This window comes from Chrysemys picta, chromosome 2 (assembly GCF_011386835.1).
Source record: "Chrysemys picta bellii isolate R12L10 chromosome 2, ASM1138683v2, whole genome shotgun sequence".
In the NCBI taxonomy this organism is placed as follows: domain Eukaryota; kingdom Metazoa; phylum Chordata; order Testudines; family Emydidae; genus Chrysemys; species Chrysemys picta.
The window spans coordinates 216,258,555-216,270,729 of record NC_088792.1 but is presented as its reverse complement, the minus strand read 5'-3'; the positions used below and the strand labels follow the sequence as shown (position 1 = coordinate 216,270,729).

Here is a 12,175-nt window from a genome sequence, read left to right as displayed (position 1 = left end):
CCACAATTTAAATCCCATTCTCTCTGGACCCCTGCCTCAGAAGGTCTTGGTATCCTGAGGATGAGAAGGGGAACTATTTTAACTACTGTTGCCATGAGATTCCTTCATCTACTTCTTTCTTCTGACACTGATGACCAAGTCAGATGATGATTCTGTCAGGCACTCTATCCTAATTAGTTAATTTCAAATAAACAATTAAAATAACTAATGCAGAGAGATTTGTCCCATGTATTGCATAATTAGATTAAAAAAGGACTTTCTCTTATTGCTCCTGGAATTTAAAACCTTCACTCTTTGTAACTGTTCCACGGTAGACTTGGATTTTAAGTGTTGAAAAACTGAAATGTACATCTAAGTGTGATGCCTTGCAAAAAAGCTTCTGTATACAACTACATTTCTTTATTTGCCCTGTTTTCAGTTGTTTGAAATAAGAAAATGATAGAAATAGAGGGGGAAACTAAAATCATAGCCTGTCAAACTTATTCAATTTGTTTCTTCTATGCTGAGAGAACTCTTCGCTAAAACGTTCCCACCTGCCCCCTTACACAACTGTCCTATTAGGTGCTGTAATGTCTCTTGGCAAAAATAAATTCTGATGTAGTCAAGGAACTGAAAACTACAGTGGCTTGAAATCCAATAAATGAGTGACAAAACAGCACTGCTGGTCTGAGCAACCAGTAGCAGTTTTAAAGACTGCTATCTTATGAGCTACGAGAACCAGAAATGAGACACTGTTGGAGAACTGTGAATCCTGGCTCTGGAGGTTCAAAATCTCTTGAAACTTTAAAATCATCTTATAAAACCTAGTAAAACTAATACCTGTACTTCCACTGCCCTCTTCCAGCAAAGTCTGGGAGGCTGTTGAGTCTCGGGCTGCTGCTGTGCATACAGTGACTGCTTATGGCACTCAAAAGGAGCTATGGCACAGAACAGCTGCTATTAAAAGTGCACCAGGAATTACTTATTACAGCAACAGCTTAGGTCTTTAAGAGTGTGTGTGTGTGTGTGTGTGTGTGTGTGTGTGTGTGTGTGTGTGTGAGAGAGAGCGAGAGAGCGAGAGAGAACTATGATAGAGGCACAGATACTTAATTTTTGTGAAATTATTATAAATGTGTCCGTTAACAGTCAGTGAAATAGCAAAATCACTGAAGGGGTGAGAGAGAATCTTAACAAATTAGGTGAACCCCCCAGTAACACCCCATACTTATGATTTCTCAGTGCTAGAAACGCTTGTTGTACCATTACACATACTTCCAAACACTTGTTCAGTACCAGTGACCAGAAGGCAAAGTTTCCAATCCTTGTTGACCTGAATGTATTGGAGTTTTTTTCCATATTGCTATGGGTATTGTTCTTCACAGCACCAAATGTTTTAATTCCCTCCCCACCTTCAAATACTTGTCAAAATGATATCATTCAATCAAATTCTTATCACAACTTACAGCTGGAATATTTATCACATTTTACTCTTAAACTCTTTCTTTTCCTCATTATAAGTCTCTGGAATATGTTTGTATGGAAGAAATATGATGTGCAGCCTGTCAGTGGTGGTGAGATTAGATCCAGGGGGTACTGGATTAAGCAAATAACAAAACTAACCCACCCACCACAGTTCTATAAAATTAAATACAGAATGAAACATTAATGCCTTATTAAGGTGCCTCATTTACACAACTGATGTAGACAGTCTTTGGCAGTGGGTTCCAGATTTTTCCGTCACGCCCCCCCCCCCCGCCCCGCCTTGCCCGTATTGAAATCTATCCATGCTCCCCTCTGGAACTGCGGTCAGAAGCTAGATCTGGGGGCCAGGCTGTGGGGATGGATGGTGCTCCCTTCCTGCCCCCCATGGGGGCTGGTCCGGGCCCTGCCTTGCCCCGTTGAACATTCCAACGTGCCCCCCACAGTTTGGGGAACACTGGTCTATGGTCTAAATTGGTAGCAAACTGTAGTGCTGACTTTTTTAGTTAAGGTTTTGATCTTATCAGAATTAAGCAGGAGAGCAGCTTGCATGTTCTCACTGATATTAAGAGAAATCCTATCCTCTTAATTTTAATACTCCGACTTTACAAGAACCGTGCATTTCTTCCCCCCCAAAATCTAAGTTTAGAAGTGGAATTACTCAAATCTTTTTTTCAGATTAGTTAAAAAGTAATCTGAGGGAATAAAGAGGCACCTGTTCTACAAGGGAGAAGTTGCTATGGTAATTCAGTATAACGATGCCATAGAAATAAAACATGATACATTGGTAACATTCTCCTAGGTTCTGAGCTGGATGGGAAATAAACATTGATTAGCCTTTGGCTAGAAAAGATTGTCATGCTGTTCTCATTTGTGTGTGCTCTTTCCCAGCTGTTAAACCAAAGCTGGGCAGTTTGTGTGTTTGAAACATAGTAACTATCGTTTTAATTATAGCTGGAGTTGATATTTAAATGGAAAAGACTATTTTTTTTGTCTCGATGAGATTGAACTGCTTCCAAATGGCTACATGCTACTGTGCATAGTAGAGATTTTGACTGTTCTACAGTTTTGAGAACATTTCTTTTCAAGTCACCTTTATAAGGTATCACTGGTTCTCAGCATCAGCTAGTGCTAAAAGGCACTAAAGTTAATTAAAAGGGTTGGACAAATATTTTCCATCAAAACTTTTTTTGGATCGAAAACTAGGGGTTTTTAAAAAGCAGAAAATATCATGGACAATGTCTGCTTTCCTTTAAAAAAAAAAAAAAAAAAAAAAACACAACACATTTTGAATTGAAAAGCTGAAATAAGTCTGCCAAAACCTGAACATGATTTGGGGTTTCAGAAGTGTGTGGCCAAATATTTGCTGCTTGCTGTGTTTGATTGTTTAAAGAAACAATAAAAAAAATCTGCTTTAAAAAGAAATCCAAAACTTTTGAATTTTAATGGAGTTTGATGGCTTGCCTCCTTAATCTTCTCCGGCAAAAGCGCACACACAACAGACAGACGAAGACTTTCCTCCCTCTCAGATTTGAAAGTATCTTGTCTCCTTATTGGTCCTGTTGGTCAGGTGTCAGCTAGGTTATGTGAGCTTCTTAACCCTTTACAAGTAAAAGAGGAATTAACCTTAACTGTATGTTTATGACACACTCTAAAAGCTTATCAGATGTCACCGCTCAATCTGATGGGGGCCCTAGTAAGCCAAAGTCCTTCCAGCTCTTTTGGAAGGGTTGCCTCTTTGGTCAGAAGGACTTGTCTGCTTGCTGAATCAAAAGTTTAAATGCAGACTTTTTATGCCGAACATCCTTTCTTAGTCCGTTGGTCTCTGGAAAACCTAGTTTGAATCGGTTTATGCAAGCGTCCCCAGGCATGGTACCTCTCTGGAGGTCTTTACAACCTGAGTGATTCACCTTAAATCACCATCCACCGCTTTTAGTTCCTGGAGGATCTGTGGTCTCATTCCCCCTCGCTCTCCTCCACTGCCCCAAATTGCATACAGTCCCTGGCCCACAGTGATTCATAAACCATTCATAAGCTTAATACAGTATGTATCCCCAGAGATACTGCACAAGGTTGCAACATATGTCATAACAACCTAGTATGATATTAGTCTCTTTTGTAGCTGCATCATATTGTTGACACATTCACTTTGTGATTCACTATAATCCCCAGATCCTTTCCAGCAGTACTATTGCCTAGCTAGTTATTCCCCATTTTGTAGTTATGCATTTGATTTTTTCATTCCTAAGTGTAGTACTTTGCATTTGTTTTTATTGAATTTCATCTGCTGATTTCAGACCAATCCTCCAATGTATCAAGGGCATTTCAAATTCTAATCCTGTCCTCCAAAGTGCTTTCAACCCCTCCCAGCCTGGTGTTATCTGCAAATTGCATAAGTGAACTTTCCACTCCATTATCCAGTTGAATTATGAAAATATTGAGTAGTACTGGACCCCGGTGGGACCTGCTGGACACATTCCCCCAGTTTGAAAGTGTATCATTGATAACCATTCCTTGATTACTGTCCTTCAACCAGCTTTTCACCCACTATTTCACCTGCCTGTACATGACTGAGCCATAGAAGGCAGGCCAAGCACATACTTGGTTAAAATAGTGTAGAACTGTCTTGTGATTAATCTGAAGAGCAGAAATACATTATTTTTCTTCTTTGCCCAAGGAGTGACTCAGTTATAGGTCAGAAGGAGGAATGTGCTCATGCCATCCAGCAGAAGTAACAGTTTCAGCCAGATATCTAGGTACTGGGACAGAGGCTGGGTGAGAAGCTGAGAGTTAAGGTAAGCAAGCTATATTTAGCAGGTGTAGGGTTACCATATGTCCAGATTTTCCCAGACATGTCTGGCTTTTTGGTGCTCAAATCCCCGTCTGGGGGGGAATTGCCAAAAAGTCAAACATGTCCGGGAAAATGCCGGCATCCCTGCCCTAGTCCCCTGCTTACCTGAGCGGCTCCGGCAGGCTGAGAGCTGCAGGCGGATTCCCCGCTGCGGCGGCGGCTGTTGTTTCTCCCCTTCCCCCACCCCCGACACCTCAGGTCTGGGTAGCTGAAGAACCGAGCTACCGGAGCGCTACCAGCTTCATGGTTTGCCAGGCAGCCCCCAGACCTCCAGACCCTGTGCCGTGGGGCCGGGCGCTTCCCCAGCGCAGCTGGAGCCTGGGAGGGGAAGTGCCCAGCCGGGGACACAGGGTCTGGGGGCTGCCCGGCAAACCGTGAAACCGGTAGTGCTCGGGCAGCTGTTTCGCGTGGCTGGGAGGGAGGAGGAGGGGGAATGCGGGGTGCTCAGGGGAGGGGGCGGAGTTGGGGCGGGGACTTTGGGGGAAGGGGCGGGGCCAGGGCCCTGTGGAGTGTCCTCTTTTTAAAAACCTTTAATATGGTAACCCTAAGCAGGTGCCCCCTATGAGACTGAACTCGGGCCAGTGGGCCATTCAGACTAGGCATAAGGAGTATACAGAAGCCTGTGTGGTGGTTTTTTTTTTTTTGTTCAATCAAAACAACATTTAAGAAAAAATGTGTAGAAAATTTTGTTTTATTCAACTTTTGTTTTCCACTTAAATTAAAGTCTTTAAAAATGGTTTTCATTGAGCTTTTCCTCTCTTGGGCTTTCCTTCACCTTGCCTCCTTTTCCCTCTCAGGGCAAGAAAAAGGTAAAGAGGGAGAGAAAGGAGGTGGGGTAGAGGGGTAACAACAAATTGAAAACCTTGGAGGCGTTTTTGGTTCTTGTTTCACCAAGAAGCAGAAAAACAAAAGCAAACAAACAAATAAATAAATAAATAAAAACCCTGCTAAACATTTCAAATGAAATTTTTTTTTAGAGAATCCCTGACCCATCCTGCTCCTTGTCCCCTGACCACCCCCCCAGAACCTCTGCCCCATCCAACCCCCCCTCCCTGTCCCCGACTGTCCCTGGGACTCCCTACTCCTTATCCAACCGCCCCAGCCGCTTACCCCCGCCTCCTGGCGCCTCAGCACACACGTCCCGGAGCTCGCAGTCCCACCCCCTTACCACGCGGCTCTGAGCAGGGAGGAGCTCAGGCCCGCTGGAGCCATGCGGCTGCAGCGCTGTTCAGGACGCGCTGAGGCGCCAGGGGTATGGCGGGGGTGAGCCTCAACCATTCTCGTGGAGGCCCCTGTGGGGCCCGGGGCCTGGGGCAAATTACCCACTTGCCCCCCCCTCTGGGTGGCCCTGGAGATTGAAGCCATCCAATAGGGCTCATAATTTATTCTTTACCAAGAGGCATATGGTCAGCTTCTACAGTGCTGTCAGTTACTAGGGTTCACAATTTAGGGATGATTTTAGACAATGAGCTGCTTTTTCAGCTTTCTTGTGAGAAAGGAAAAAAAGATTCTTCATTATAGGAAGAGAAACTTTTACAAACTTCAGTGTCTTCAAAAGAAGAATAAGGGATAGTTCTAGGCTCAGTTTCATCTTGGAATGAAGACAAAGAAGTGCTTCCTTCAGAATCTTTCTGCTGGAAATATGGTATCTAGTTAATCTGGTTTATTTACATGGTTGTCTCTTACCTTTCTCCTTTTCCCAAACTCTCTACCTCCATTTTAAATGTCTCCAGAGTAAAAAATTTAATGTTTAAGGGGTGGATATAAACTTTTAACCAAGATGACCAAATGTGGCATTTTACAATGTTTAGATTCTTGTAGCTCTGTATTTTATTTTCAACAGCATATTTTTTGTAAGTGAATGATTCATGTTGATCTTCATATTTTGTAAGTAACTTGAATGTCAGTTTACTAGTGCTTGTTGGAATTGAAAAGTGGTCACCTACAATGTGTGTAATGGGCAAGAATGCTGTTTTATGAAACTTAATGGACCAAAATTTAATTGTTAAACTAGAGCAACCCCATTCACTGACTTTTAAGAGTAGATGTGATTTTTAACTACTGCAGCAGACTTGTAGATGATATTTACTAAACACGCTGAGTTAAATAAAAGCATCTGCTCTTGCACAGTAAAATAGTGCATTCCTGTAAAATACTTTCACTGTTTGCCTTTTCAGTAGGATGCATGAAGCCATATAACTCTACAAAAACACACATCTGCCCACTGACCCCCAAATCCTTAATATGAAAGAATGGAGTTCATACTGAATATATTCTACCCCAAAAGCTTTAGTTTACAGTTAAAATTGTTGGAGTCCATTTCCTAACACAATCACTTAAAATCGAGGAAATTCAGTTCAAGTAATGAGCACATCCACACCAACGTCCAATGACATGACTGGCCACTGAAACATCCTAATACCCAAACTCTCACTTCTTTCAGTTCCAGCATATGACCAACCACGGTGCTCTCATTCAATTCTGAACAATTGCACTCAAACTTAAAACCTGATCTTGGTGTGAGATCCTACTGGATCCTAGTGGATCTTTTCTCTCTTAACAAAAGCTGATGTGATTGTGAGAAATTTCCAGGTTTATGGATCTTGGGTAGCAGATAGAATACCCCTGGTCGGGGCGCTAGGAATATGTCTGTGTAGATTTGTTCCTGTGCTATAGCAGGGCGTTTCTTGAGCAGATGGTGTAGTTTCTTTCCTGGAAAATGATCCCTCACTCTCTCAGACCTTGGGAGGCAGGCCGGTCCTTGCTTATAGACAGCCCCCCAACCTGAAGCAAATACTCACCAGCAACTACACACCACACCATAGAAACACTAACCCAGGAACCAATCCCAGTAACAAACCCCGTTGCCTACTCTGTCCCCGTATCTACTCTAGCGACACTATCAGAGGACCCAACCACAGCATCAGGGGTTCACTCACTTGCAGATCTACTAATGTGATATGTGCCAGCACTCCCCTCTGCCATGTACGTGGGCCAAACCGGACAGACTCTATGTAAAAGAATAAATTGACACAAATCAGACATCAGGAATGGGAACATACAAAAGCCAGTAGGAAAACACTTCAGTCTCCCTGGACATTCAATAACAGATTTAAAAGTAGCCATCCTTCAACAAAAAAAACTTCAAAAACAGACTTCAAAGAGAAGCTGCGGAGCTACAATTCATTTGCAAACTTAACACCATTAATTTGGGAGTGGTTGGCTCACTACAAAAGCAATTTTCCCTCTCTTGGTATTGACCCCTCCTCATCAATTATTGGGAGTGGACCACATCCACCCTGACAGAATTGGCCTTGTCAACGCTGGTTCTCCACTTGTAAGGTAACTCCCTTCTCTTCGTGTGTCAGTATATTTATGCCTGAATCTGTAACTTTAACTCCATGTATCTGAAGAAGGGGGTTTTTTACCCACGAAAGCTTTTGCCCAAATAAATCTATTAGTCTTTAAGGTGCCACCAGACTCCTCATTGTTTTTGTGGATACAGACTAACACGGCTATCCCTCTGATACTCTACACTCCTAGTCCCCACCCAGTTTTAATTAATACAGTAAACATTGACAAATCACTTCATGAAAACCATAAAGGAAACAATTCTTGTCTGTGTCCTTTGCTGAGTATAACTTTTTTCATACTGTACAAGGATGACCTCTGAAATTCCTGATCATTACACACAAGCTTTTTATTTGTGTATTGTTTTGAAATTATAACTTTGAACTCTCAGTGACAGAAAAAGGTGTGCAAGGTATGCTTTGTACTGCCTTTAAACGTCATGCACTGTAGCCAGTTAATTCCATATGGGCATGATCATTATATTTACTGTAGGACAAAATTAATTGCTTGTTGCCAATTACTATAAAAAGCATGAATTTAGCCATATGAACTGTAAGTCTGCCTTAACCAGAAACTGAATCTGTTATTGGATGTCTTCCTGTAAAATCTTCTCTTTTTCAAACACACCAATTCTAATTTGCTATGTGTGACCGAAATATTTGAAGAGAAGTTTTGTATATTAGCAGTTATCTTGCCTACTCTGATCACAAGCTACCAGAGGGGGGAGATTATAGAAAGGCTGTGTGTGTGCACGTGCACATGAGGTTCTTCTGCCAATTACCTGACCTTACTTCAAAAACATGGTGGGACTGGAGGTCATTCCCCTACAGTGAAGCAAGTTTGCCATTTCCTCCCCAGACTCCCTCTCACCCCCCTCACTTGCTCAGAAACAACCATGCTGCAGGAGTGGGTGTTGTAATGAAAGTAGAAGAAATTACATTAACTAAACAGACTCCATCCATTCATTGGAATATCAAGAATTCAGTTTTGAATACCAATCCTTATGTTGAAGCCACCTTTTCTCTCTAGACTACAAATGGTGAGGATATACTAGAATTGTATCTTCACATGGATAAAGTAGCAGGTGCTAAAGGACTATTTAATCTAGTGGAGAAGGACATAACAGGAACTGTAAATTGAAGCCAGACAAATTTAAATTAGAAATGAGGCACACATTTTTAACCGTGACAAATCAGAGCAAACTACCAAGAGAAGTAGTGGATTCTCCATGTCCTGAAGTGTTCAAGATTGGATGTTTTCCTGGAAGATATTGTTCAGTCAAATGCAAGTTATTGGGTTTAATACAGGAGTAAGTGGATTAAATTCTGTGACCTGTTTTATACACTAGGTCAAACTAGATTACCTAATGTCCTCTTCTGGTCTTACATCTATAAATTCCCACAGAACATGTCTTTAAAACGTGTAGGTGGATGGTACTTTGACGGAATGCAGCATTTCATGCTCCCAGGATTAGAACAGGTGGTGGCCATTGCAAACGGAGTATTAGAAGTTGCCTGTTACTTTACATAGTCCTGTTTGCCTGTATCTCCTTTGTGGAGGGTCTCAGCAGGGAAAATAAAAACAATTCGAGATGGTGAAATTCTGCACTAATTATCTGCATGAGGAACTTGGAGGATCCAGTTCCAGGAGTGAAGAGGGTATATGAGCTTCTGTAGTAGTTGAGGGGAATATTCATTTCCAAACTTGATAGCAAGGTTGAAAGAGGACTTGCTTTATGAAAGTTTTTTGGCCATGATTGGTGGGGAAAAGGGAAAATAAAACCTAAAATTGTTGGCATTTTTGCCCCACTACCCCTGGCCTGTGTTGGTTACATATCAGTCTCTGATGACTTTAAAGGCATTGTAATAGAAAGACAGAATGAATTTGCCTTAAGGCTCTTTCCTATGCATTAAGTAGAAAGACTGAATGCGATTGAAGATAGGTAAAAGCAACATGCTATGTAGGAGACAGAGTATGGCACATGGACTGTTAAATACACTGTAATGTAAATGCTATGGCCCCAGAACCCAGTGTGTGAGGTATTGTAATGATGATATCTTATCTATGGACTGCTTTGGTGGTGGTTTTTTTTTTTTTTTTTTTTTTACATTATGAGGTCTATTGCTCTTTGAAAATTGTATTGCACCTTCTTGTCTGCCAGTTTGGCCATGTGACATGACTCTCACAGGCGCTGTACATGCCAAACACTTCTGTCCTGACCAGGAATATTGAGTGGCATGTGCATCTGAAATTTGATAGGGACACCCAAAGGAGCTGTAGAGGCTGGACAATTATGGGGGAAATGAACTTTGGAGTGTTTTGGGATGGGCTTGATAGCTGCCAACAGAAAAAGGAAGTTCATCTGGCAAAACCACGTAAGCAAAGGTTGGCTTTACATTTCTTGCTCATGTTGAATTTTCATTTACTTCAGCATTAGAAAACTTTGGTATAAAGACTGCAGGATTGAGCCTCAAATAACAGGAATTGCCAACTGGGTAGTGAGTGGGAAGAGAGTAGAATGACTAAACTGAAATATCTTTCCACCCCCAGGAGTATATCCAATGTCCTGTTCACCATAACTGATATGGCTGCAAATTCTTGTAGAACAGTCTGGGGCACAAAATGGAAGTCATCCTCTGAATGGACTGAACCTGTGGGAGGAGATATGCTAATTTCAGATGTTAATGTTGTAAGCTCAAAATATCTTTGTATATAGGAATAACTGACTTGTTACGGTCTGTAACTTGTGAAAATTATTTGGTATCCTCTTATCTAGGACACGTATAACAATGCGGTATATTTTGTGTAACTTGTTATACCTCTGTCTATGATGCCTGTTTAAAATGCTTTAATAAATAGAATGTAAAGCAAGCATTAGTGCTACAAAAGTGTTGATCTGAATACATTATTTAATGTAAATGACAGGTGATGCTTACCAACTACATCTGTATGTGTATATAAAACTGAGATCTGAGTTTAGATTTGTGTGTGATTGCACCATGTCACGTTCGTCTATCCTCAGAGGTGTTTGTTCCGCTATCTTTTTGATCAGAAAATGGATCCACTGCAGTAGTGTGCAGTACAGTAGGAGATACTTGATCCGTCTTATAAGTGCTTCTGCTCTTCAATGTGCAGAATTGTGCTTTCTTGTATTTTATGATTGAGCATATAATTGCAAAGCTGGATTATGAAATGGACCTTTTGTTTAGAAACAAAATACCTTGTTTTGTGTAACTCCATAATTCTCAATAACAATTAATGCTGATTTTGTACAGACAATTCCAGTGTGTTCTTTAATAAGGCTCATCATTGTATGTGGGGTGGGGAAGTCTTCCCTTGTTCTGTTCTCTCTCACCACTTGCTGCAAAACCCCCAGTAAAGTATGAGTAAGCACACTGGTAATCTCTGTATTTTGAAAATTAAAATGTCATGTGCTTCTCATTAAGTGAGCTAAATAAAAATAAATGGAGGCCAAAAAGTCTGCTCATTCTAGCTTTCTTCATAAGAACCCTAGAGTTGCTGCTGAATAACTGAATTACATTTTTCTAGTATTCCTATGTTAATATTTAATTTTATTTTCTCCAGTTGTAAGAGTAAATTGCTAAATGAAAATGTATAAGATTGTAACCTGTCATCAGAAACTTTTGATATTTAGGTTGGGTAAAATACTTAATCACTGCAGTAAACATAATGTGAAATAAATGGCTTTAAGTTGTGTAATGCAGAGTTTCGTAGTATTTCTTTATGCAGTGAATCTGATATAAAATTACATCTGTTTTGCAGGAGACGCTGTTGAAGGCCTTCGAGAAAATGATTACCTTGTGATTCATTCATGCCGGCAGTGGACAACAATTACAGCTCATAGTCTGGAGGAGGGTCATTATGTCATAGGGCCAAAGATAGAAATCCCTGTACATTATGCAGGTAAAGCTATCATTGATTTTAAAATAAACTATCAAAGAAAATGAATTGCCTGTCAATTACATTGACCACTTTGCTTGGCAGAGAGAAGCTAAACATCTGATGTTAGTGATTGTGGCTGAACTTTGTAACAGAGAGCATAAGAGGAACTGAAGCCACACCCAGGGCTACTGCATTAGACTGAATGCATTTGTATTTATTTAGGCAGCACGCTGGTAAATCACATAACTATTTAGTAGATTTAAAAAAAAAGTCATGATTAATCAGTTTTAATTGCATTGTTAAAAAATAATTGAATACCAATTTAAATTCAGCGTGGAAGCATGTCCTCTGGAATGGTGGTAGAAGCATGAAGGGCTATACAAACGTTGCAAGGTATTTGAATGCCAGATATGCTAAACATCGGCTACAACCGTGCCTGTTCTCACTTTCAGGTGGCATTATAAATAAGAAGTGGGCAGCATTGTCTCCCATAAATGTAAACAAACTTGATTGGCTGAACCAGAATTAGGATTGAGTGGATTTGTAGGCTCTAAAATTTTACATTGTTTTGTTTTGAGTGCAGTTGTATAAAAAAATAATAATTCTACATTT

General features: G+C 40.8%; 1 protein-coding gene across 7 annotated transcripts in view; it reads left to right on the top strand.

Moving 5' to 3' along the window:
* GAREM1 (GRB2 associated regulator of MAPK1 subtype 1) overlaps window positions 1-12,175 on the top strand; it is a 138,992-nt gene that overhangs the window by 17,157 nt on the left and 109,660 nt on the right. For 4 of the 7 annotated variants that reach the window (XM_065585441.1, XM_065585442.1, XM_065585450.1 and 1 more), the window contains exon 2: window positions 11,444-11,584. The exons of the other annotated variants lie outside the window; for them this stretch is intronic. In XM_065585441.1, coding sequence (XP_065441513.1) covers window positions 11,444-11,584 — 141 coding nt within the window. The remainder of the gene's footprint in view (window positions 1-11,443; window positions 11,585-12,175) is intronic. 7 annotated transcript variants of the gene reach the window in all.